This window comes from Pseudopodoces humilis, chromosome 10 (genome assembly GCF_049639895.1).
Source record: "Pseudopodoces humilis isolate 2021_Gansu_Grassland_sample_001 chromosome 10, ASM4963989v1, whole genome shotgun sequence".
NCBI lineage: Eukaryota > Metazoa > Chordata > Aves > Passeriformes > Paridae > Pseudopodoces > Pseudopodoces humilis.
In genome coordinates this window covers 2,342,650-2,369,691 of record NC_142209.1, presented here as the reverse complement: position 1 = coordinate 2,369,691, position 27,042 = coordinate 2,342,650, and the positions used below count along the sequence as shown (strand labels likewise).

General features: G+C 54.4%; 1 protein-coding gene across 1 annotated transcript; it reads right to left on the bottom strand.

Moving 5' to 3' along the window:
• Nucleotides 1-2,363: 2,363 nt before the first annotated feature.
• Nucleotides 2,364-22,905, bottom strand: UCK2 (uridine-cytidine kinase 2). Its single transcript, XM_005528686.3, has 7 exons — nt 22,666-22,905; nt 12,919-13,078; nt 11,784-11,880; nt 10,836-10,978; nt 6,706-6,803; nt 4,784-4,832; nt 2,364-4,357 (listed from the first exon to the last, which is right to left on the bottom strand). The coding sequence occupies exons 1-7, from the start codon at nt 22,762-22,764 to the stop codon at nt 4,218-4,220; spliced, it is 786 nt and encodes a 261-aa protein (XP_005528743.1). The 5' UTR covers nt 22,765-22,905; the 3' UTR covers nt 2,364-4,217.
• Between the last annotated feature and the right edge of the window lie 4,137 nt (nt 22,906-27,042).

Genomic DNA, 27,042 nt, shown 5'->3' with positions numbered 1-27,042 from the left:
CCAGGGATGTGGACAGCCACCTTCATGTTCCACGAGGACAGACTGCCAGGCAAAGTGCACCTTCCCATGTTCCCAGCTGTACAAGACGAGAGCCAAAACCGTGGTGATGCTCAGGACCAAAACCATGCCGATGCTTGGGGCCACCAGGCTTTTGAACCTTTACCTGCAAGAGCTCCAGCACTGCCAGAGGAAAGCGGCAGCAGAAGTTTGGAAGTTCCCTTGAGGAGGGACAAGGGAGCCAAACACAGAAGGGATAAAGCACCAGCTCCTCTCCCAGCTGAGAAATGTTTCAAATTCAGACTGGCTGAGGTGGGAAGGCTCCTGGCAGCTCAGTTTGTTCAAATCCATGCTCAGGTGTCTCAAACCAGCTGCCCATGAACTTCTGCAGTTTTGATAGCTCCAAGAGACTCCACAACCCCTCTGAACAAGCTGTGCCAGTGCTCCCTTACTCTCCCAGCAGATGTTTCCTGATGTTCAGAGGGAACCTCTTCTTTTTCAGGTTGTGTCCATGTCCAACCACTGGCTGTCTTTTCACCCTCCCTCCCGCTATTCATATACATTAAGAGGATTCCCCCTCAGCCTCCTCCAGTCTGAACAATCCCACATCTCTCCATCTTTCCCCACAGGAGAGATCTTCCAATCCCTTCATCTTCATGACCCTTCAATGGACTCTCACCAGTAGCTCCTGTACTGGAGAGCCCAGAACTGGACACAGCATTCAGCTGAGCAGAGGGGAAGGATCACCCTAACCCAACACTTCCCCTAAAGCAGCCCAGGATACCATTAGCCCTCTGCTGTCTGGCTCCTGGACAAGCAGGACCCTCACAGCCTTCTCTGTGCATTCCAAATGTCCCAGCATGTACTGGCAAGTGGGATCATTCTTCCCCAAGTGCAGGACTTTGCAATTCCCTTTGCTGAACATCAAGATGTTTCTATCAGCCCATTTCTCCATCATGCAGATCTTCAGTGAAGATGTCAGATGGGCTGGACCTAGTCACACCTTCCACCAGACCTCATACCACTGATCACCACAGTCTGGGTCCAGTCTTTCAGTCAAATTTCCAGTTTTCCACCTCTGGGTTTATCCAGCCCATACATCAACAGTGCAAGGACATTACAGGAGATCCTATCAAAAGCCTGACTCAAGCCAAGCAGACAACATGCCCTGCTCTTCCCTCACCCACCAAGCCAGTCATTTCTTCAGAGGGTTATCAGGTTGTTTAAGCCCGACTTCCCCTTCTTGCATCCATGCTGACATCAAGTGTTTTGCCACAAACTGATCTATCCCTTTGCTAAAAGCAGTCTCCCTTTGCCTGGCACCCTGCTGGTGCTAATGCCACTTGGCCTGTGAGGTCTTTTGATGACTGTCATTAATTAATTAATTGAAGATACTTACTGGGAAGGGCTGAGCTTGTCCACCTCTGCTGTTCTGAGAGCAGAGAGGTCTCACAACAGCACCCCAAACCACAGGTGCACCAGGACTTGCTGTGTGAGTGTGACAGCTTGATGTCTTGAGACACTTTGGGGTGCATGTGTGTGAGGGAAGGGGCAGGACAGCCTTGCCCTGGTGAGGTAATGCCCTGCTCTGCATATCCATCCTAGAATCTGTATCCCAGCCCTGCAGTGGCTGCCAATCCCTGCCACACCAGAGGCAATGCTCCACACCTGCCCCGGAGCCCTAACCAAGCTCCTGAGTGGCCAAATGACTGGAAAACCCATCTGGGCAAGGGCCCAGGAAGGCTAAGGAATAGCTAAAGCTGAACTCGAGGTGAGCACAGTGCTCCTCTTGGAGTTTTATCAAATTAAACATGTCTGGAATCTAGGAGAGGTGTCCTAGAGATGTGTCCTTTTCTCTACTTTTTCTTGCTTTCGTCCTCCTCTAATTCCCTCTTCTTATAATTAATGAATAATTTAAAATTGCATGGGTTTAAAGTTGAATAGGCCAATTTAATGCTCTGTGTTTTACGTTGAGTGTGTGCTGCTCTAAACCTTTTCCCAAAGTTATTTGATTTTCTAAATTTGCCAGTAAGGTCTTTTTGGTTGTTTTGACCAGTCAGGAGTAACTTGTCAGTGTTTCTCCTGTGCATCTAATGCAGAGCACATCAAGAACCATAAGCCCTTTTAAAAGCCTTGTCAGGTGAGTTTTTTGGGCCTCACAGTGAGTTTTTTATCTTACACTGAGGGGGGACCAGCCAAAAGCCAGAGCTGCTGTCTCCTTCTTCACCAAAGGACTGATCTGTGCCAGCAGCTTTGCTCCAGGTCTGGCTTAAACTTGCAGAACTAAGACTAGGTTGGCCAAGTCTGCTTCTATCCAGGGACTGTAGCCAGCACCATCCAGCACCAAACAGGAGACAACACCAGCATCCATTTATTCTGTCTTTATTCACTGGGGAGAGGAGGCCAGTGTTTTATCTTGTCTTCTCCATGAGCCCTGAGAAGCCTCACCAGTTCTGCAGGGCTTTGGTCCCTCTTACCTACACAGAATCAGGCAGTGCCAGCCCTTGCTCGTGGCAAAGCTGGCGTGTCTGGAGGAGTGTTGGGAGACAGGAAAAGGGATAAAAGGCTGCCTCATCACAGAGCATGAAGGAATGAGTCTGCCCCAGCAGCAGTCACTGGGGGGAGGTGTTTCCTTTCTTGTTTTCTCTCCAGACCAAAGCTTGTCCCAGCTCACATCAGGCTGGAGAGCAATGGAACATGATCCATTAAACTCTTTACCACAGAGCAAAACCAATGCTCTGGAAAGAAAAAAAATAAAATTAAAAAGAAAAATGTAAAAACCACAAGGGAGCAAGGCTAAGGGTCTCTGCTCCAAGCTTTGTGGGATGCCTGTGAAATTTTGGGTTTGGTAGGGCAAGTCAGTCTTAGCAGCACTGGCCAAAGGATCTTTGCTGGCTACCATCCCACCAAACCCCCTCCATTGGCTCCCACCAAGCCCCTGCCCCAGCCAAACCTGCCCTACCTTGCAGGGGCCTCTCCAGGCATCCCTAAATCTGCAGTACAAGCCCACCAGGCCCCTCTGGCCGTAGCTGTTGTAGCACCACCAGGTTAGGGGAGACTAACCCTCACCCTGGGCAAGGGAGGGCACTGCCTTGGGACAAAGACTGCAGGGACAGTGACACAGGACAGGCAAGAGCATGCTCTGAAAACAGGGAGCAGAGGACCACTGGGCACCCAGTTTCACACTACCCAGATGGGACCTGTGGATGTCCCACACGGGGATGCAAGGCAGCCCAGGGACCACCACACTGCTGAGCCCTTCAGAAAGGCAGCTCAGCAGTTGCCTTTTATCAGCTATTGCCCCTTTCTTCTAGAAGAGGCTGGTTGTCCTTTAACCATACCTCATAAACCTCAAAATCCCCCATACAAGAGCAAAACCCATCCAAGTAAGGAATGAGACACACCTCTGACCTTCAAGCCAACCTCCAGGCAGGTCAGCCCAGGGTCAGCTCTGCCACCAGACACAGCCACCAAGCTCCAGAGGGGCTGAAGGTATCCACGTGCTGCCCCCACACAAGCCAGGCACTGAGACTGCTAGAAAGGCCAGGTTTATATGGCCACATACCCAGCAGCCCCACAGCTGTGGTGGGAAGGGGTGTCAGGCACAGAACGAGATGCTGTTGAAAGGCTGAGACTTGGAGCTGCAGAGAGTCAGGGGGAGATACTCCACATCATTCTCCCAGCTGCCAGAGGCATTGTGCAGCACCTGCCAGCCAAAACCAGGCTGCTTGGACCTGAACAGCAATGGTAGGAAGAGACAAACGCAGCCCAGGTGTAACACTCAGGCCACACTCAAGCTGCCACCGCCCTTCCCCAGGATGGGGAACCACAGTTTTTCCTTCCTTAGCGCTTTTGAGGTGAAGATCCTGACACCAACCCAGGACCCCCTTTCCCAGTCCCTCCCAGCAACACCGAGCCTGGCAAATACCTTACGGCAAGTAATTTTACGTTATTCTGCATTTACACAAAAATAGAGCAATTCTATATTTATAGAGGTTTATAGCCGGTTCCGTGCTGGAGGAGTTATCGAGCGAGGCCGGGAGCTGAGGGTGGTCCGGGCTCCCGAGCCAACCGGCTGCTTCTCATTCGGCAATTCGAACATACAAAATTAAAGGCATTCGTCTCCGTCTGGTTTCTTAAATAGATAAGGGGGGAATGAGTGGACAGTATGTACAGAGGGGCCGTGGCGGCCCGGCCGCGGCCTCGCGCCTCTGCCCGGGTCAGTGGGGCCGGCTGCTGGACTCTGAGGGCTGCCTCTGGCGCGGGGGAGTGTAGCCATTCAGGTACCCGTTGCTCTGGCGTTTGCTGAGTCCTCCGTTAAGAATGTCCTGGATGTGCTGCACTATCAGGTTTATGGCCACTGCGAGCGAAAAAAGGGGGAGAGACGGCGTTAGGATGGCTGCAGATCAAGCAGAGCCCAGGCAGGGCTGTGCCCCTGCTGTCCCTCCCTCTGCTATCCCCGCCCTGGGGCCTGATCCCTCAAGCCAGGCTGATTCCAGCCAGATGGAGAGCTGGCTGACCCAGCTGCACGTTGCCTTTTGTGTGGGATGAACCAAGAGCTGGCCTGTGGGCATCAGAGGAACTCAGACCCCCAGTCACTAATGCTCCAAGAAGGAACAAAGGGAACAGACTCATCTTGGCACACCTGTGGCAGCAGCACTGTCTCGGGTGGCAGCGGCCTAAGTCCCCTCTGTGTCAGGTCCTGCTACCTCCAGCCTAACTCCACTGCAACAGCAATAGGCCAAAGCTGGCTGCCAGGGCAGAACAGCAGCGTCTGGGAGCTTACCTTCATTATCTGCTCCTCTGGGAATGATCACGTCAGCGTATTTCTTGGTCTGGGAGGAGAGAGAGCACTGTGTTACAGAGAAAGTGGAGAGACCCTGGGCTGAGGCATCGTCCCTGCTCCCTGGGGCAGCTCCTTGCCCAGCCCAGCCCCACTGGGAGGTATGTCACTGCTGATAATACGTTTTGGATGCTCTTATTTGTGTTCTGCTCTGTGCTTCAAGGGCCACGCTTTGTGCCCTGTCTCCATTTTCATGAGCTCATACAGAAGCCAGTAAGAAGCACCCTAAACAAAACCTGCAATTAAGGAGCCTCATAATCACACGACTCCAGCAGATGCTCTTGGGAACATTGTTCTCCCTGAATCCACTCCAGACTTGCTCCAAGAGCACGAGCTGGCGTGCCTGGGCACAGCCCAGAGATCTGCCTGCGAAACGGGGAGAATTCTCCACCCCATGGCTGGCAAAGAAGGTGTGATTCAGGACACCAGTTTCACCTGCAGGTGCCAGTGTCAGTTTCCTCCCTGTCTGTGTCAGTTTTACAGCTGACAGCCAAGCCCCAGCAAGCCAGCTGGGGTGATGGGTGTCACCTGACACCTCCAAGTGCTTCCAGACATATCAAAAATCACCAGGATAGGCTGGACTGTTTCAGCACTGGACCACTTGGCCCAGAGCTGCTTTAGGAGTCAAATAACAGCAACAGTGGGTGCTGAGCCTGCAGTTGCTCTGCAGTTGAGCCAACACCAGGCTGGAAGTGGGAGCAGACCACCGCAAAGCTGTGGATAGAAACAAGGCAGTTTTGTGCCCTTCTTGTTTAATGCTTCATTCTCCTACAGACTCTTCATCAGAAGAGCCTGATGCAACACCTGCTGCTTTAAAGAACTGTGGATTTATCTTCCTGGGGACTTGCAAGGAGAGGAGCCTTGCAAGTCAGACCTGCCTCTTGGGGAAAAGCCCTTCTGGGCTTTAGAACTGGTCCCCAGAGCCATAGCTGAGTGAGCTGAGTGAGACTGAAAACAGGGAGCTGTGCAAGAACCAGAAAAGATCTTGTAGCACAGAATCAGTCCCTCTTAAGGTAAGGGGCTGAGCTGACCAGACAGATAGACATAGGGATGCTCTTAAGGTGGGAAGCACAGTTTAATTCCTGCCTGTGGCGCTGGCCAGCAGTTCCCAGTTTTCAGGACTCTGCTGTCTCAAAAAAAAAAAAAAAAAAAAAAAATCCTCATGTAACTACCACATCTGCTTGAAAAGCCTTGAGAACCAAGGCACAGGTTCCTCCATGGGAGCCAGGAAAGGTGTACAATGGCTCATCCTGCAAAGATGCTATTTCCATGCAAGTCTGCAGGACTGCAGTAAATTCCCCCACACAGCCCCTGTCTGCCAGGGAGCCTTGCCTCTGTCATCAGCTCCCAAAGGAGCCTCCTTTCTCCAGGCAGCCCTTGTCACCCCTGGCCACTCACCAGCCAGGAAATGCAACCTGCAAGGCCACATCCCATTGCACAGAGAGAAGGAAGAAGCTTCCCTGCTCTCCCAAGCACAAAGCCAGCAGCACCACAGGGTGAAAAGGGCAGGCAGGACAGCCCAAAAGAGGAGGCAGACGCAGCAAACGCTGCCTGGGGGCAGTGACCTCTCATTCCCCAGCTAAATACAGCCCAGGATCTTCCCTCCCAGGCTGAGCTGCCCAGTGGTTTGTCAGCCCTTGCATAGGGAGAGATTCCTCTGGCCATGCTGCCTTCCCAAAGGGAAGGGTGATCTCACCAGGAAGGCAGTGGCTGTATAAACAGTCCCCATCACACCCTGCCCTGGCCAGCACTGGCACCCCCTCCTTGGCCAGAGCCTGCAGAGGGGGAGCAAGGCACAGGAGGCTGATCTGAGCTCTGGGCACAAAGTGCTCCTGTTTCACGTGGGTGCCACTCCCCTGACTCACCGGCAAGCAGAACTCCTCGAAGGCAGGCTTGACGAAGGTGATGTACTGAGATAGGATCTGCTCCAGGTCCCTGCCTCGCTCACTGATGTCTCGTAGCACTGAGGGGAAGGTGTAAGGCACAGTCAGGAGCTAAGGCACAAACCTCTCCACCCCCCTTTCCCTTCAGTAAGTACAGCCTTTGGCCAGCCACCCGGATATTTTGCCTGAGATCTCCTCCTGGAAGCTGCTGTCCATGTGTCTGAGCACATCCCAGCCCAGCTCCATGCTTTTATCCTGCTTCCAAGTTCTCCTGGGAGCCAATGGCTGGCTGACCTGACCAAGGGCTTTTCTTGGCCTCCTGCCCTTCTCAGCTCTGCATGCACATTCCAGCTGTAACTAGTGCCAGCCCAGTCCCGAGTGCTCCCAGCCTCAGGCTTTGCCTCCCTCCTGTCACTCTGTCCTGCCTGAGTGGGCATCATTCTCTCAGTTATCCCAGTGCAGAGGTGCCCAAAGAATAGAAAAGCAGTGGGGTTCAGCTGCACACACACATTAAAGTACAGCTTAACTCAGATCTGCAGAGGTGAGGAGAGTAAAAGTCCCCCACCTGCACAGCTCTGCCAGGCTCCTTGCAGTGTCCCTAGAACCAGAGGCTGAGGGGGTGCTTGGGGCAGGTCAGCTCAGAAGGCAGGAGAGCAAACTGGCCTTCTGCTTGTTCAGCCACTCAGGCCTTTCACCCTGTTTGCATGAGCTGTTTGGGCCAGTGCCATCCCCAGTCTGAAGCCACTTCAGCATGGACAAGTGCCCCAGCTCAGCAGGAATTCAACCTGCAGGGAAGAGCCAAAGCAGCCCTGTGGCCGAGCAGACGGCTCTTGGCTGTCAACAGGAGGCTGCTGGCTTTTCCCCAGCATGTGAGTGCCTGGCACTGGGTTTGGAATGAGCCTTCTCTCGTGTCCCAGGCGGAGCCAAGGCACAGCACTGCCCTGCCAGCCTGTGTGACCTGCTCGGCAGCCACTGCCTGCGTGCTCTCAGGGCCAGGACACTGCTGCTCTGGCACTGTCCCCATGGCCAGCAGCTTCACAGAGTGGCCTTTCACAGCCCAGCATGGGGGAAGTGACGGGGGAAAAGGGCTGGCAGCAGGATGGGTGCCAGCTCCCTGCCTGCTCCAGGAACCATGCTGCTCTAGCCAGCTTCTCCAGAGAGCAGGAGTCAGCTCCAGCTTGAACAGTACAGAAAAAGAGGCAGGGAAAATAGAACACTTTTGTTTCTCAGGTCCCACAGCTTATTTGTTGGGGTGCAGGAGGCCTGTGAGCTGTGCAAGGGCTGGTCCTGACAGGGCAAAGCTCTGCTGCCTCTTCCCAGGACACACCAGAGCAGGACAATCACCCCCCACACAAACACAAGTCAAACACCTGCTGTCTTGTACCTGGCCCCAAAGCAGCAGACCCCAGCAGCCCAGGCTAAGACCAAACAGCCTGACCAGAGGGATTGCTGGCAGGGCAGGCAAATATCCCAAGGACAGATCGGCAACCTTTGAAGCCAGCAGGTCCAAACTCAAACTGGACCAAAAACATGCATGTGACACTGGACCTGGTCTCTTTTTTTAGGGAAACTAGCCAAGGACAGGGCAGTGAGAGACCTTAACCAGAATTAGGTCCCTGATCCCCACAGATCTCTGTTTGAGGTACCTGGCAGACCTTGCCCCTTGCACTCTGCTAGCAGAATTTCTGGGGACAGGTGCTGAGATGGGGACAGCGTGAGTTACACATACTGAACCCCAGCACTACTGATTAACTGAGCTGTCAGCTGCACTTCCAGGAACCCCTTTTCCTGCTGCTGCCCAGCTGAGAACCCAATTCCTGCAACCCTTTAGGACTTGTGGGACAGAAAGATGACTCAGGGCCACGTCACAACACAAGATCCCAACTTTTGCTGTGAGTTGCCTCCAGCTACGTTCCAGGGACGTGATTATACCTTTGGCACCTCTCACACAGGCTCTCCTTTCCCAGAAATGACAGGCAGACATACAATAAACAGATTTGATGCTGCAGTGGTCCTATCCACTGCTGATGGCAGGAAAATGGCCAGATTCCTACCAGGAGAACAATGAGCTGCAATAACTAGGAGACAGCAGCACCTCCATCAGCAAAGCTGCCCTTTTGCAAGTGATTGATGGTGGGTGGGAGAAGTACAAACTTTACAAGAAACACTGTGAGTACAGCAGTGACCCAATCACTCCACAGTACACACCACCTTTCCCTGTCCTGCATGACCACTGGGACAGATGGAGCCCAAAGGCAGGAACTAAATTAACTCAGTGGACACTTAGATCTCTTACAGGGGTGGTCCATAAAATAGGGGATTGATAAATGTGTGTTACACCAAAGGCGGGGAATCAGAAAGGACTGGAGAGTGTGGGACCTGAGCATGATTTAAGTGGTTTGGAATAAGGGGTGGAGAATATGGTGGTTTTGGTTGGGATAGAGTTAACTTCCTTCACAGTGGCTGGTGTGGGGCTGTGTTTTGGATTTGTGCTGAAAACAGTGTAGATAACACAGGGATGTTTTTGTTATTGCTGAGCAGTGCTTACACGGATCCAAGGCCTTTGCTGCTCCCCACCCCACCCCACCCCACGGGGTGGGAGGGGACACAGCTGGGACAGCTGACCCTGACTGACCCAAAGGATGTTCCACACCATATACATGATGATATAAAGCTGGGGGAAGAAGGAGGAAGGCGAGACATTTGAACTGATGGCGTTTGTCTTCCCACATCACACTAGAATCCTGCTTTCCTGGGGATGGCTGAACACCTGCCTGCCCACGGGACGTGGTGACAAATTCCTCACTTTACTTGCCTTGTGGCTTTTGCTTTACTTATTAAAGTCTCTTTGTCTCAGCCCACAAGTTTTCTCACTCTTACCCTTCTGATTCTCTCCCACCAGGGGAGGTTGAGCACAGAGCTGTGTGGGGCTGAGCTGCTGGCTGAGGTCACACCATGACAAAGTCCTACCCCATGGCTGGGTGTGACCCTGAGGTCCAGCACAGCACAGTTTAAGGGATTAGGGCTCACATTTTGGGATGCTGCAAGTACATATCTGTGACCTGCTAATACATCTCCCTGCGAAAAAGAACTGTGCTGTCACCTCCCTGGATGAGTCATGCAAGAGCAGTGGGCAGGGTCAAGAGGGATTTGTAAAAAAAGGAGATGTTAATCGGTGCTGATGACATCCCAGCAGCTGAGGAGGCTCTGTATGTGTCTGACAGCAGGAGGGCAGGCAAGACCAGCTCCACTGCAGAGCAGAACAGTCCCATGCACACAACAGTCCCAGACTGACGCACTGAGACACGCTCCCCTCGTCACAGCGCAGAGCTCTGGAAGGGACTGCTCCTCTAAGTCATCTTCTGCATCCCCAGGCACCCTGTGCAGCCTGTCAGAACCAGGCAGGGGTAGGAATAGTTCAGACAGAAGTGAATTCTGCCCCAAGAGTCCCTAAATGGTTTTTATCACCCAGGAGAGATGCTGCATCAGTGACCTCAAGGCTGCTTAGAAATGAAGGGCATCTCAAGTCATGCAGGCCCTGCAGCGTGGGTGCCCCTCCCACAGCCAAGCCAGGACATGGGGAGTCCTAGAGAGGGACACTCTGGTTCCTAGGGCTCCCAAAACCATCACCCCAATGCCAGGTACCACACAAAGGCTCCACAAACGTAGAACCCACAGTGGACACCTTGGCCCGCACGCCATCCTCGGACCAGGTCCTGAGTGGGTCCATCGGGCACTGCCTTCTGTCTGAGCTGTCCAGATGCTCTCCCTTCCCACTGCACCCTTCCCTGCTGGCATCTGCTGACTGGCAGCAGCTGCTGCTCAGCTGCTGGCACTGGGCTGGTGCCACGGGGCCATGCGAGGACACGGCACGCTCAGCAGTCATCAAAGGCGGAATCCCAGCCAAGGCAGCAAAAATCCCACTGAATCCCGAGAGACGCGGGCGCTCTCCCGCTGCCACAAGCTGCCCTAGTGACACTCTGCACTGCGGAGGAAAAGCTCCCCAGCTCTCTGCAGCTTCGTGCCAGCTCCAGTTCTGCTCTGGTGACTGTCACCTGCCTCTGTGACCAGCTGCCCGGGTCAGTTCAGGGGGATTTCTGTCCCCGCCTCACCTCTGCGGGACAGCCGGGTGTCCGCGTCCGTGTCCACGAAGAGCTTCATGCGGAAGAGGTCCCGCACCTCCTGGCTGTAGAAGGCCAGAATGCCTTCGAAGAGCACCACATCAGCAGGGTACACGGTCACCGTCTCCTCTTTCCTGGCAGGGGAAGCACAGTCAAAGCCTGCTGGGGGAGGGTGGGGAACAAAAAGAGAGGTGTGGGGGGGGAAAGCAGCGGTGCTCCTAAGCACTGCTCCAACCCTGGGACACCACTGCTGCACCAGGGGGGCGACCGAGGAGAGGGCAGACCTACCCCACCGCCGTGGAGGGAATCCAAGGCATACGTACGCTTCCTGGAAGGATAAACAGCAAAGCGGGAAGCACACTAGCCCCTCTCTCCCTGTCTTGGCCAGCTGCTGCTCACAAGGGTTATGTGCTAAGCCAGAAAGCCCAGGAAAGCCTCAGCACGGGAACCTGCACGGCCAGCTCTGCTTCCCTGGGAAGCAGGAAGCACTTCCCCAGTGCTTTTGTGGGAGACAGAGCAGAGCCACACCATCCACGACCAACACAGGCATGCAAAAACAAGCTGAACACATGCAAGGGGAGAGTTACAGGAGCAAGAACTGTTGTCCTCCTCCTTTCCTGGCACTGCCAGGGTGCTTGAGGCTGGAGTACTTGTTAAAGCTGCAAACACTGAATTCATGGGGAGAGGAGGTGTGGATAGGGGAAGAGAAGGGAGGTCACAATCCCCCGGCACCGATGCCTGGGTGCTGCTGGATGGCTACGCAGCTTTCCAGACCCTCAGCCCGTGCCTGTATGTGCCTGGGATGCTGAAACCCGGGGCTGGAGGAGTTAGGATGGAAGCTTTGTGCTGGCAGGTTAGGCACCCGAGGAGCAGAGGGCAGGAGTTTGGGGAGGGCAGGACGTTAGCGGAGGCACGGCGAGGCGGGAGCGGCTGTTAGACCTGGAGTGGGAGACAAAGTCATAGACAGGAATCTGGACCGTCTTCCCTTCCGTGATCTCTTTGAGCGTTTTCACGATCAGCTCGTTGTCAAAGGCATCTGAGGAGAGAGGAAACGTTACCCGAGGCAGCTTTGCAACCTCTCCCACCCACCAGATGCTGAGCTTTGCCCAAGGCACAGTCCTTGGCACCTCGAGCTGGGGACAGACAGACACACAGGCTCGGGAGGAAAGCCCTGCACCTCCCCAGGGATGAGGCAAGGCCCAGCTCTGCCAGAGCCACGGGGCTCTGTGGCTCTGCACCAGCCTGGGAAGTGCCTGCAGAGATCAATACAGTCCTTGTCCAGCAGTGCTGACAGCTCAGGCGCAGGAAGGCATCTCCTCCAGGGCTCCAGCCCTCGGAGAGAGACTGGAGCAGTGTTCCAGCACTGAGCTGCCAGACAGACAGTGCTCTGTTTGCTCAGTGCTCACTGCCTCTGCCCATTGTCCTCGTGGGGACGAGGGGACAGCAGCTCTGGAATTTCCCCACCGAGCTGGGAGATGGTTCAAAGAGCCCCTGTTGTAGTAACAGGGCAGGGCTCCTCAGTGGAAGGGCTTGCAGAGCAGCTGCACAGCTGGTTCCCTTCTTGGAGCAGGGACATGGAGCTGCTGGCTCCAGGGACTCTGCCAGGCCAGATCTCTCTGGGCCTGACTCAGCTGCACCAAAAACCAATCTGTTCCTTTGCAGCCTGCTCTAGGTGAAGGGCATTGGAACAAGACAACCTTTAAGGTCCCTTTTAACCCAGACTATTCGATGATTCTGCAATTCTATGAAAACCTTGTTCAAACTGGAGGATGTCTTTGCAGGAAGAGGAGTGTCTTAAAGAGTTTGAGGGTTTATAACCTGCTCTTTGTCATCCCAAACACTCAACCCCATTTCTTTCCCAAGAGAGATGCGGGAGACAACACCCAGGTGGTCCCAGCCGCCCTGCCAGCGATGCACCCAGCTCCACAAGAACTTCACTAAGCCACCCACTCCTGCCCCGTGAGGATTCAGAACCCCAGTGTCCATGCAGGCTCTTTGCTGCTGTAGCTGGGGGTCCCACTCCAGCCCTCTCCTCACAGTGCATGGCAGAGCCCCAGTGCTGTTCTGCATTCACCTGGGTGGTCAAAATTGAACTGGCCTTTGAGTGCTTTGGATTTCTGCTCCGAGGTGAGGACTCGGTAGAAGCTGTCCTGGCTCACGATCACCACCTGCTTCTGGCGATAGTCCACCTCGTTCTGGCCCAGCAGCTGGACGATCTTGGAGCACACTGATGACTGGGAAAGGAATAGCAAAGGAAGAACATCAGCAGCAAGCTAAGCTGCACAGGGAGGATGTCCCCAAGTAACATCCCTGCCTGCTTGCTGCACCTCCAGCCAGGAGTCTGTGGTTTTCCCACAGCCACTGAGGGAAAAGTGCTCCAGAGGCATCACCATGGTACTCTTCAGTGTGACAGCAGCATCAAGTTTGCTGCCTGCCACCCTCTCCTCCGCCCCTATAGCCTGCCCACAGTTCCTATTCTGGGCAGCAGAAAAACAGTCTGCCTGGGTTCAGCCACATGCCCAGGGGCCCCAGGCACTCCAGCCTGCCAGGCAGCTCCCCATAGGGCACTAGGGCTGAGCCTCCTCCCTGAGAAAGCAGTCTTGTCTCCCCCAGCTCTGCTCCAGCCCAGAAACCCCACCAGAGCACCAGAGAGTCCTCAGAGGGAGAGAGCAAACAAAGCCCAGGATGGGAAGATGCGAGGAAGAGAGCCCGTGGGACTTTATTAGGGATCTCTGCCCCAGCTGCCAGGGCTGGGAGGAGGCAGCACATCCTGGTGCCTGCTGGCACAGGAGGCTCAGGGCACTGTGGAGTCAGCAGCTGAGGAGCCACGTGGCCCTGGCTGCTGGCACGGGGAGCGGGCACCTCGCACTCCACACGGAGCAGGCCGGGAGAGGGCGGCTGGCACCGGCTGGGCTGGCACCGGCTGCGTGGCCACCATCGTGACACAACCCCGGGCACAGCTCTGGGGACAAATCCCTAAACCTGCTGCAGTCCCTTCTCCTTAGTCATGGGAGTCCTTGGTGCAACGCTCTGGTGGTGACTGCACCAGTGCCTGGCAGCCAGCGCTGCCCCAGCCAGGGAGAGCCAAGGCCAGGCTGGCTGGGGAGGGCTCTGCTCCTGCCCCATGGCAACCACTGCCTGGGGCACAGCAGCTGCTCCCGGTGCCAAAGGGAGCTGCTCCCACTCCAGGGAATCACACTGGCTGTGGGTGCCCAGCCGAGCTGCTCCCGGCCCCGGTCAGCACAAGCGCTCTGCTGAGCCCGGTGCCTTGCAAAGAGCAGCGTGCTTGCCCCAACCTGCCTACCCCAGCCTGCCAGTGGCTCTTTCCATGCTCCCACCTCTCGGATGGCTCAACCATCTGCTCCATACCTGGCTGGCAACCTCCAGCTGCAGAGCTGAAGAAAGCACTGGTGAGAGGGAACAGGGAGGGGAACGCATGCCTGGCAGAGGAGGTCACCCCGGCAGGCAGAGGGCAAGGTTGTTTGCCTGAGAAGCTGGAAGATTTGACAGCATTCCCATCCCCAGAGACCATCTCTTCCCTCCAGGCCAGGCTGACCTGACTTGGATGTGACCATCTGACTGGGCTGTGAGTCATCCCCAGCCTGGCTGGACAGGCTCACACACAGCTCTGCTGCGGAGAGAACCGGCTCCAGCTGAGCCACAGCAGTCAGGGTGGCCCTGGGCACCAGTTTGGGTTTTGGGTCAGGGATAGAGTCTCCTGAGCATCCCACCTTCTTCTTCTGCCTCTCCCAGCAGGCAGGTAATGTTTCCCAAGCCACGCTGGCAGCCCTGCCCTGCAGCAAGCTGCTCCCACCCAGAACAAAGCCCTGCAAGTCCATGCCAGTCATTTGCCCTTCCACACACGCAGACAAAGCCAAAGCCCTCTCTCCTCTGTTTTCCCACTCCCCAAATCCTTCTCTGGCCTGCCTCAGCACTACTGCTTATCCAGCTGTATCCCATTTGCAAAACCGGGGTGTGCTCAGTGCCTCTCTTCCACTTTTCCTCCCCCAGACATCACTGCTTGCCCGTGCAGTGACAGGACACAGCACAGCAGGGCTCAGCTTTGGCTACAGCTGCTGAGAACACCAAACTTCCCAGGCCCTTTACCACTAGGAATAAACCACCTTTCAGCACAGCCACCCAGACAGATCCTCAGACCCACAAGTTCCATGTGGATCTGCACCAGAAACTGCTTTTGCCAGCACAAGGGAGGGAGCAGGACTCTTTTCCTTTGCATCAGTGAAAGCGACACATGGATTTGCATTCGCTCTCTCCCCATGGACTTCAGAATGTGTATTGGCAATAAAAATCATTTGAGAGCATCAGACAAATGGTGCCAGTCTTCCTTCTGCACACTCATCTTTTTTCTATGGATTCTGGAAGCTGGAGAAGAAGAACCTCCACCAGCTCTGAAAATCACCCTCTAGCTCCACACCTCACAATCTGAGACACCTGATAGTGAGAAAAGCCCAAGGAGAAAATACCCCAAAGCAGCTGGAGACAGGAACACGTCCTCCCTCCAGGTTTCCAGACGAGGAACAGATTGTATCCCAGCTGCATTTGCCATCCAGGGCATCGGGGTGGATGGTGCCTCTTGGAAAAAAGCAACCTGGCAGACACTGTAGACCCTTCCCCTTCCCCTGGTGGGCTCTGGAGAGCTGGCAGAAGTGGTGGAGAAAGACAACCACAAGGACATCCTGCTCCCAGGACCGAGATGGGTTTCAGCATACCATACTCCCTGGGTGAGCAGGGATGTCACCTCCTGGCTGTGGGGAGAGGCACACTTGTCACCTTGGTCCTGCAGGTGTGGGGCAGGCACTGCTCACTTACTCCACCTGCATTAAGTGCAGCAGGACATGGGGACAGGGCATGTTCAGCTGGCCTTAGTCCATCCCAGGGCTGTGTTCAGCTTTCCTCAGTAGGGAACCTCAGCAAGGCTCAAGAGGAGGTTTTCCCTTTTGTTGCTATCATTTGTGACAGGAACAGCAATGTCTCATGAAGGGCAGTCCCTGATGCTAATCTGAACTCCTACAGCTGGACATGTAGTTTTTCCCCTCGGTTGATAAACACTCACTGTTAAGGAGGAAGAAAAACCAAAACCACAGAGCTTGGAAACTCCCACACACAATGGGAACAGAAACTCCCAGCCTCAGGAAGCATCCCCACAAATAAATGACATATTCCCTGCTTAAACCCTTTTCCCCCAAAGCAGCACAGCATACACGTGTGACTGTGAAAAGATCCATCAATAACTGGAAATCAGCAGAGCCAGGTTTTGAGGTGACCCACAGACGCCCAGTAAGGGCAAGAACAGAGCATGACTCCAAAGTACTGTGCCAGTGTGCACCAGTGTGGATGCAGGGGACACATGCTGACAACATGCACTTAGCACCTACTTGAAGGGACAGCCTGGGCTCAAGAGTCCTTCTTTTGCCAATTCCAAACTGCTTCTCCCAGGGAAGAAACAATTGCTTCTTCTCCAAGAAGCCCAGGAGTGCAGGGGATGGCTTGAGAAAGGTGATGTGATCCCAGCACACAAGCTGGAGGGTTTGAGGCCCATCCCTAGCTATGCCTTACATGACACAACTCATCTGCTTCAGGAACATGAGAGCTATGCCAGAGCTCCTTGTCCCTGCTCATCCCCTTCTCCATATCCACCTCATCCACGCACACCTTGCCAAAGCGAACGCCGCCGGTGATTCAGCCGCAGCAAACTCCCAGCAACAGGATGCCTTCTCAAGCAAAAGCCTTCCACTCCTCCAGAACTTGGTTAAAACTAAATATAGCCAGGACCCAGCAGGCTCTGAGCCCCTGTGGTTGCCAAGCAGACCTTTCCCATGGTAGCCACATGGAACTGAAGCAGGACTTTCCAAGCCCGTGGGCGGGGAGGGACCCTGGCTCCTGCCATCGGTCACGACTTCCCACACACCACAGCGAAGGCCACTCAGCTCCAGGTTGGAGCAAACCCCCAGAGCTGCACTCCCCCAGGCTTTGTGCTCTCCTGGGAACGCTCTGCAAACCAACCCACACCTCACAGCTCCTGGAGGGGAAGGTATCAGCACGGCACCGCGCGAGCGAGAGCTCCAAGAGGTTCTTCCTGAGCAGAAGCAGCTGCAGCTCCCCTTGCAGGACTCCTCCCCTGAGCCAAGCACACAAACAGCCAGTGTTCAAGGAAGAAGCACAGCTTTATTCTGCTGGGAAGATGCAGAGGGAAACTGGGGAAGAAATCCAACATATTTTCCCAAAAGGAGAGAGGTGGCACACAGGGGAAGAAACTCAACAGACAGGTGTTTGGAGGCCTACCCCTGACATTTATTTGGAATATATTAATTACATATTTAATTCACTTTCACTTGTGGCCTATAGCCAGCTGCTCAGATATTCTTCAGGAGCTGACTAATTCCCTGACATTATTATGCAGATTATCCCACAATCCCTCTTGGGTAGCTCTGATCAGTGAATTACAGCTTCCAATAAGTATTAAGGAGAAAACTGATGGACAGTGCCACAGTCACCCACCAGGAACCACCACCAGAAGTGGTGAGGGCAGGGTTAGAAGTGGAGAAGGACACAGCTGATGCCTCCAGCCCCAGGAAGGCAAGATCTGTCCTGGGCTAGCAGGAACTCCTAAGCCTTTGTGCAGGTGGATATACTAAACCCACATGCAGACAGCAGTCTGTCCATCCCCAAGGAACCCGCCACTGCAGAGGGATGTTCAAGTTCCCACTCCAGCCGCAGGGAGGATCTCCCGTATTCCCAGGGACTCTAGATGAGACACCTAGCAAAAGGGGCTTATAGCCAGATCAAGGGATAAATCTGCCAGATCCCTCAGGAGGGGGAAAAGGGTTGTGCCAAAAGTGTGGAAAGAGAGGCACAGCCTCCTGCCACCACCGCAGGCTGCTCACCGTGAGCCAAGCTGCTGCTCACGAGGACAGTTCCTCCCCAAGAGAGCAATGCCCTTGGCCCACAGCACAAGCAGGAGCAAGGGCAGCCTGCAGCAGTCACATCCCACCAGGCAGAGGAGCCCAGAGGTTATCTCCAGGGACACCACTGCCATTAACGCCCTTCCTGTAGGATCTGATTGTGAGCTGGCTTGGCAGGAGCTAGCGATGGCTCTGCATCTGCAGCAGCCTGGCTGGGGTGTCCTCATCACACCTTTGTGGGTGAAACAGCCTCCAGTTTTGTGCTCTGACAGGATTTTCCCTCAGATCAAACATAAGGAGCCACTGCAATTATTTGTTTAATTTCTCTGCTGTCCTCTCTAGCGTGCTGCCCTTATCTCCAGCAGCACACAAGCTACAGATGTTGTTCTCTTCCTGAAGGTTGTGGTAATTAAAAAGTACCAGGAAGTGCTTGGACTGGGATGACACACAGAACAGACAGCAAATTGGGAAGGGTCCCAGAGCATCTATCAAATGCCTGTGACTGCAGACAGCCAGTTCATGACCCACACCATCCTTTCCAGTCCTAATGGGAGCACATACATGTGGCAAAACTAGGACTGGAAACTTACTATTCTTGAACCAAAAGCCTGGGCCTCCACCCAGAGCATTCCCAGGCAGGTTCACCATCCTGCCTTTCCCTTTGTGAGCCACAGGCCAACCAGAGCAGGAGTGGGATAGCCAGGTCTCTATTCACTCGCCCTGGGACACCGTGCATGTGATCAGCAATCCCCAGCTGGAGTATAAACAGGCACACACAGAGGCTCTAAACACAGATTACATGCAGGGAGGAAAACAAACCCTCTAACACAATCCCTCCCAATCCTCTGGTTTTAGGCACAGGATATTTTTCTCCAGCCCCTGCTGCAAACTCCATAGCCCAGAGCTGGCTGAGCCCATGGGACTGTGGTAAGCAGGCTCCATAATGAGCACATATTCCATCAGTAACAGGAAAGGGCTGACCCATCAAAACGTCCTGTGGATCAGTCTGATCAGGGCTGGCACAGAACAACGTTCTACTAGAAAGTTTGACGAGTCTCTAGCACACGTTGACACCAGTGTTTAACTAGTCAGACCTTGTGATGCAGGGCTCCTGCCAGCCACAAACGAACGTCACCAGGAAATGGTGCTGAACCGGCACAGGGCTGCTGCAATTCCTGTTAGTCCCCCCTCCCCATGGGGGAGTCATTCCTGGATCTGCCCTGGGCTTCTCTGCCAGCCATCCAGGTGGTGACACTGTGGCAGTGACCCCCAGGCTGCCGTGGGGGACCTCAGCCCTTGCTGCGGTAGAGGGCTGAGCTCTGTCACAAAAGAGGTTCCATGCAGAGATGGAACTGCCTCATGCAGCTCGGACCACTCCATCCCTGGAGGCCAACACCGGCTGTCCCACCTGGCTGGGCAATTCCAGCCTCCTGGCTGGCTCACTCTTCCAGCCTCAGCCAGCCTTCCCAGTGTCCCAAGTGCTGGTGGAGTAAGTGAAGAGCACACCTGGCTGAACACAGGCTGCAATCTTGGTGCTCTGCAGGCTGGAAACTCTGAGGCTGCATGTTCAAACAGACATTGGGAACTTGATGTACTAACTCAAGACCCAAATGATGTAACTACAGGGCTGCAGTGGCACCCATACTCAGCCCTCACTATAATTTGAGCGATGAGCAGCCAAGCAAAGCAAAGCCTTTCATAAATCTGTCTTTTCTTACAGGCTCCTGTTGGAAGGCAGGCAGCAATCAGCACCTCACTTCACATGGGGACAACAATTAATGCTCCAGCCTGAGCTCAAAGAGCTCTCCCCACCCCAGCACCAGATGCTGCAGAGATGCATGGTCCCAGCAGCTCAGCTAAAGTGAGGACACAGAAAGAGCTTAAGGAGGTATCCCAACAGTTCCCAGCTCATCTCAGCAGTCAGTTTTTGCTGAACTTTCCTCCAGCCCGCAGCCTGGCTGCCTGCCTTGTACGCTGCAGAGTCCGTGGTACACGGGAATCTCTTGCAGGAGCAAGGGAAGAAGCTGTTAGCACAAAGGACATGGGTGTAAGAGGGAAACGAGAACTCTAGCAGAACACAGAGAAAATGCAACAGCCAGCCTTGGGAATCGCTCTGAGGGAATGAGGCCTCTTCAGGTTTGACACAGGATGGGGGTCTTAATGCCAAGTCATCTCCACCCCAGGAAACCACAGCATGCTTTGTCCAGACTGCACAATGCTTGGATTTCAGGGGACAGCTCTTTTTTTTGTGAAGAGCCTGTCCCAGCTGAGTTGACTCAAAACAGCCACTGTGCAGCTTGCACTGCCCTCACAGAGGCTGCAGCATCCCAGACTGCCCAGGACCTCCACGGCTCCCCAGTTTTGCTCCCAACACAGTCCAGCTTTCTTTCCAAAGCCAAAAAGCAGGAAAGCACTCAGGGTTCTACCCCTATTTGAGTGGCCAGAGTTGCTCAAGCCTCTTTTGCTCACTAGGGAAGAGCACTCAGCCTTTGAACTTGAGTTCTCAGGGATTTAAGGCACACCAGCCAAACAATCCCCAGCTCTTTGGGAAGGCCGGCAGCTTCCAACACCAGCTTCCCCAGGGCACCACACCACAAAGTCACACAAGTCATGGCAAGCTACAAAACACAATCCCATCCTTCCACAGCCTGACCCTGCTGGTACACCAAGAGGGATGGAGGGGACTGCAGAGCCTATTATAGGCCCTATTATCCCCAGGTCAGACCCAAAAGCAGCAGTGGGAGGAGCTGCAGAGGGCCTTGCAAGGCAAAATTCCCTGTGTTATCTTTGGGCTGGTGTGCTGCCAAAGGGGTGTGTTGTGACAACAACCCCCAACTGGTGTCAAGGCGAGTCGGATGGATTTGTCACTTTCCCAGTGGGAAAGGTGCGTGCTTCACTTTCCTGCTAGCACTCACTTTTCACCCAGAGCCAGGACATCAAGCCCTGTAGCCCCTGGGCTGGATTTCGGCTGCAGGCAAGCCCTGAGCTCAGCAAACCACATCAGCCCCACCGCAGAGTGCTGCAGCACCCAGCACTGCCACCAGTCAGGGACACAGGTGAGGGACAGCCCCCCACATCCCTGCCTTGCAGCTGCACCAAATGTGAACCTGAGGGGCTGTGGGCACAAGTCCCAGGTCCTTTTTTTTTTCCTGTTGCTTGGGGTTTTATGCCAGCATATTTCTTGCAGCCTTTTCCCACCAATTTTGTAGTGGTCTGCTGGATTCCCTTCAACGGGCAACACTGCACTGAGGATTTCAGCAGTCACTGGAGCGGGGGAAATCAAAGCTGAGAGACAGGAAAAGCCAGTTAGTACATCTCCCTTACTAGAAAGGACCATTTCCCTATTTTTTTCCTAAGGCAGCCTGCTGCTCCTGAGCATTTTCACTTTGAAGTTGAGCACCACTGTGGTGCATTGTACTGTAATCACTGCTTTTTACCTTGTGGGCCTGAGACACAGTGTTCAGGAGACATAACAGTTCAGCAGTGCCAGACACGATGTTATTGGGACAACTACAGAGAGGCAGACCCACGCATCAGAGAACAGACAAACCCAGCGTGTTTGAGTCACCAGGAGCTGTACTGCAAGAACAATCCAGCTTTGGTTCCCACCGGAGGAGATTGCATCCTCTCTCGCCATCCCTCCCCTGTTACAGCTGGATTTTTCCCCCTTGCAGCAGCAACATCGGTCCAGGAATCAATAGGTTACTCAGAGACACATGCTTAAAACACTGGGCTGAGGTACAGCAGTTGGGTTATGCCTTCAAGAGAAGGAGGGATCCCCCTCCAAATACGGATCAGCCCGGATATTTAAGGCTCATCCTCCTCCTGTGCCAGCCCACATTCACTTTCCTCAGCAAGAAATATTTCACAGGTATAGCTACTTCCAAATCTATTCATCCATTCCAAAATACAGGCAGAATGCGCTGCCCTGCACAGCAGCGCTGATGAGCTGCGGAGCTGCTTTTACTGCCCCTAAATAAGGCGGAAAAAAAGAAGCAATCTTCTTTTCCTATGAAGAAAGAAAGTGACCTGGCGAGGTTAAACAAATTCAGACGGACACATTGTATGAAACAAGGAAAATAAAACGCCGAAAAGCCGTGAGGCTGCCGTGCAGTGCTGCAGTTTTGGGTGTAGCAGCCTGCCGGGAACACCCGCATTGCCCCTCGGGCGGCTGCCCCGTCCCCGCAGCCCTCGCCCCGCTCCGCTCCCCCTACCAAGGGCCAGCCCCTCCCGGCACAGCAGCCAGGAGGTCGTTCTGCCGCTGTGAGTCAGCATTTGCTGCAGAATTCCCGCTCCTGCTACCCTAAAGTTGGGCAGAGAAGGGCACCCCCCATGAACGACCCACACTATTGGGGGTGGGGGGGAAATTAAAGAAAAATCGCATCGCCCCCGAGGTGCTTTTCAGGGCGGGCAGTGCCTGGGCTCGGTGCAGGTGAAGGGGAACGGGGGAGTCGCTGACCACAGCCACAGGAAAGATTCCGGAGGGGAGATGCCGCCTCTACCCCGGCCGAGCTGGGGCCACCCTTGCTCCGCGCAGCCCCCAGCTCTTCCCGCGGCTGGACCCCTCTCCCCGCGGACACAGAGGGACACAAGGTCCCGGCCGGAGAAAAGGAGCGAGTAAATCCCACCCCGCACCCCCCTCCACGTGTCCGCGGGATTCCATCCGCCACCCGAGCAGAGGCCTCGGCGGGCGCGCTCCCTCCGCCGGCTCATCCTTCCCCGGGCAAGCAGCGAGCCCGGCCCCGGCCGCATCCCCAGCGCCCGCCCCGAGCCCGCGGCCCGGCCGCGGAGCCGCGCACGTGGCGGGGCGGCCGCTCGGACCCGCCGCGCTGCCATGTGGCCACCGCGCCCGGCCTGGGGCGGCCGCCCCTCACAGCTCCCCCCGCCGACCCCCGCACCTTGCCGCTGGCCGTGCCGCCGCTGACCCCGATGAGGAAGGGCTCCCCGCCGCTGGGCTGCCCCTGCTCCTCCAGCCGCTGCTCGCTGTCCCCCGCCATCCTCCCCGGCTCGCCGCCGCGCCTCCTCCGCCTTCGCTCGCCGTGCGGGGCTGGATTTATCTGATGAGTCAAGGGCCTTCCTCCCCGCCTGGTTCACATCCCCGGCGCTGCGGCTCCTTGCCAGGTGCTGCCGCAGCTGCACATGCTCCGGCCCAGCCCGCCGGCGGGCGGCACTGCGGCCACATGGGCCCGCACCGCGCCGCCGCCCTCCCGCCCGCCCGCCCGCCCGCGGACAAAGGCGCTGCGGCCGCGCCGGCCCCGCGCTGTCCCCGCACCGCTCCCTTCCCCTCTCTGGCCGCTCCGCTAAACCCCAGACAGCGCCGGGACCGCGCCACGGTGGCCCCCGGCAGAACATCCATTATTTGTCTCCCACGCTGGCCAAGAAGGCCAAGGGCATCCTGGATTGGATCAGCAATAGTGTGGCCAGCAGGACCAGGGCAGCGATCGTCCCTGTGTGCTGGGCACTGGTGAGGTCACACCTTGAAAAGTGCATTCGGTTTGGGGCCCCTCACGACAAGAAAGGCATTGAGGGCCTGGAGCGTGTCCAGAGAAGGGCGGCGGCGCTGGGAAAGGGTCTGGAGAGGCTGGGGAGGCTCAGCCTGGAGAAAAGGAGGCTCAGGGGGAGCTCTATTACTCTACACCCAGAAGGAGATCGTGTCCAGGTGAGGGTCAGCCTTTTCTCCCATGTAACAAGAGATAGGACAACAGGAAATACCCTCAACTTATCCAAGGTGTGGGTGGGTAGATTGGATATTGGGAAAAATTTCTTCACCCAAAGGGTGATCAGGCATTGGACCAGACTACCCAGAGAAATGGTGGAATCACCATTCCCAGAAATGTTCAAAAACCATGCAGATGTGGCACTTGGGGACGCTTGCTTCATGGTGCACAGTGCTGGGTCAGTGGCTGGACTTGGTGATCTTGGAGGTCTTTCCCAAACGTAGTGACTCTGTGATTCTCCCATCCCACCCGAGCCCTGGTCCTGCAAGCACTCATAAATTATTATTAACGACCCAAATCCAGGAATAAAAATTATGCTTATGTCTCTGGCAAGTGGGACCTGTCTGGGAAGAGCCATGAGCACTCTGGAGGCCAGGATTCAAAGTCAGAATGACCTCAACAAAATGGAAAAAGGATTGGCAATATGTAGGGTGCAAGTCCATGCAGACAAATGTGATAATGATCCGTGGCAATTCAAGATAGGAGCCTGCTGGCTAGCCAGGCCTTCTACAGATAAAGATCTGGTGTAGAGTGGATCAAAGAGTCAATTGGTGATGCCGCTGTGAAACAGGCAAACATCCCATTGGGGCATATAAAAATCCACAGGTACTGTGTTTTGAGAAAGGTGAGGCCTGGGGGAGAGATTCCAGTGGGGACTTGGGAACAGCCCGGGCTGTTCCAGGATTTGCAGGACTGCAGGACCTATCTGTGTTTAGCCTGGGGAAAGTCTCTGCAGGGCTGTGGGGACACAATAACCATTTCCAAATACATAAAAGGCTGCTACAAACAGAAAGGGAATACATTTCTTTTAACAGTAGGGACGAAAACAAATTATTGCCAGCTCAACACTGTAACAAGAACAATTCAGGGACATTTTCTAGGGTTAAAAATGGTGAAATCCTAAAAAAGGTTGTTTAAGGAGAGTGAGGACTCTCCACTTTTAAATCTGAGGCTTTAAAAAATTTAAAAAAAACAGTAAACATGCTTTGTATGGAAAGTTTTCAATAGTACTGATCCTGTTTTGGGGCAGGAGCCAGCCCAAGCAATGCCCCAAGGTTCCTCCCAGCCCTGTTCAGAGAGGATCAGAACACTCACTTAGGTTTTTAACTTCCGACTTCAACACAGCAAAACAGGTGTGAAGATGTTTGCTAGAAAGGTCCCGTGTCCCAGCCCTCATCACGCAGGATGTGAGAGAGGATCTCCTGGGAAGCCCTGACCCCTCTGCCCACTGCTCCCAGTTCCTCTCCAGCAGTGCCATGGGAGAATGGCACCGCATGCAGCCGCTGCCAGGGAAGGAAGTGCTATATATGGATGAGAACTTCCTGCAGGGATGAATTCCCGTGGATTCCCATGGCCCCGTGCCTGTTTCCAAGCGCTGACCATGGGCACAGCTCCTGCACACCCCACTGGGACCCAGGAGCTATTCACAGCTCTTCTTTCTTACTCCAACGCAGACACAGCTGTATCTGGGTGGCAAAACCCCCTCAGGACAGTGAGAACTCCAGATTATTGGGTTCTCCTCCTGCCTGCCCTGCTTGGGGACAGCCCAAACCCTCTGCTGTGCTGCACCTGTTTCAGGCTGTGCTGCCCATCTTGAGCTTCTCTGTAGGATGCCCATCACGGCATTTCACCTCCAGATCCCCTTATCGCTGGACACGTGGCAGGAGCTGACACACTGCAGGGGGAAGGAGAAGTAAATGCCTCTTGATGGGCCCTGGAGGGGTTTGAGCTAAGGATATCCAAAGCTTATTTATACAGAACACAGGGAGAGCTTGCAAAGGCCAGGTTAATGGCTCTTTCAAATCCAGGCCAGGGCTGTGAACTAGAAGTGAACCAAATCCAAGTCCCAGTTAGTTTCAGATGGCACCTTTCCTCAGAACTGAGAATTTTACACACCCTTTTAGTGGCTGCTGGTCACTAACAGACTGTGCAAAGAACTGAACCTTTTGTTCAGTTTAAATTTGGAGACTTCAGTATATGAAACCTACCGGGATTATGTGTCTCTCTAATCTGGTTTCAAGGTTGCCCTCATAAATATTACCACTTCTGTATCTAGAATGTTTGTAGACCACACCAGCCCCTGACTCCTGTAACCAGAGCGATGTATTATGCAAATGCCTTCCTTTTTCTCATATCCCAGGCTGGTAGATCAAATCAGACTGCACCCAACTCTCATCTGTCCTTTACACATTGATCAAAGCACAGAATGCTGTTTTGAAAAGGAAATGCCATTGAGGGTAATATGCCGTGTGTTGTCTGAAAAAAGGATCTGCTGATAAGGGTCCCGGTGTGATTCAAAGTGACAGGATGAAATTACAAAGAGCCTGTTGTCACCTCTAATCCTTCAGTTCAAAGCATGGACACTGCAGAGGAAAGAGGTTCATGTCACTCACCATCTCCTCCTGGCCTGCATCTGCCAAAAAAACCCCGTTCAGTATCAATAAGTGATACCATGTGAATAATTTCCCACAGCAGCATAAGAGGAACTATTTCAAAATACTGCTTTGATAGATGCTGATACATCTCACAGCCAGGAAAGTCAGGGAGCTCTAAAGAGAGGGAGAGAGGGTGAGGATGGTATACAGCACAGGGAACTGCATGAGGTGGCACAAAATAATATAGAATCACAGAATGCACTGGGTTGGAAGGAACCTTAAAGATCATCTTGCTTCAAGCCCACTGCCATGGGCAGGGACACCTTCCACTATCCCAGGTTGCTCCAAGCCCTGTCCAACCTGGCCCTGAACACTTCCAGGGATGAGGCAGCTACAACTTCTCTGGACACCCTGTGCTAGGGCCTCCCCACCCTCACAGGGAAGATTTTTCCTATAAATCACAAGTCCTGCCACATCACCAGCTGTCAACATCTTCCTGCTGCTCAACCCAAACTCAAATACCCACCCCCAGTTTCATCCCTGTCTCCCTGATGGCTCTGAGTCCCATTTTGCTGCCATCCAGTTCTCAGTTCTGCCTCCACGTCGCAGGAAGCTCCCCGGACACGGTGCTGGGACTTTTCCTGTGGTGTGTAGCTGCACCTCTCAGTGACGTCTGACTCAGCCACCTGCACACACGTGGCTCTCTGGTTTCCTCATGTGCCTGTCCCCAGGCTCGGAGAGGTTGTTTGCTGTCTGACCTCACACCCTCACTCGCTGCTTGCGTTGTCTTCTCCGAGCTGCAGTTCCTCACCCTCTTACTGAGTGGAGTGTTTAATCTAAGGGCGGTCGGATTTTTCCTTTCCCTGTTTTTCACTCAGCTCTGCCTGTGTAATCCCACAGTGCACCGCTGTCACCAACAGCAAACTCCTCTGTTACGTAAGGAACAAACCTGCCCTTCCCTGCCTGCCCTGTTTCCTTTTCTGTATTTCTGCTTTCTAGGTCTCCTCACCCCATTACAACCCACGGATTTGGTCTAGTTCTGCTGCTCCAGGTGTAATCGCTGGAGCCTCAATAAAAGTCAATTTGTGTGACAAATCCTTTGCCATTATTGCGCTGTCCTCATTAATGCACTTCAGAGTCCCATCCCATCCATGAATATTTTACACACACAAGCAATGGGAGA

What these genes read in the sequence shown, in the direction of transcription:
- UCK2 (XM_005528686.3), bottom strand. Translation starts at nt 22,764, where the DNA reads ATGGCGGGGGACAGCGAGCAGCGGCTGGAGGAGCAGGGGCAGCCCAGC. An exon ending in GACTTTGTCTCCCACTCCAG is followed by an intron (nt 10,979 to 11,783) that starts GTCTAACAGCCG and finishes TTCCCCTGCCAG; the next exon opens with GAAAGAGGAGACGGTGACCG. An exon ending in CACCCGGCTGTCCCGCAGAG is followed by an intron (nt 6,804 to 10,835) that starts GTGAGGCGGGGA and finishes CCTTCCCCTCAG; the next exon opens with TGCTACGAGACATCAGTGAG.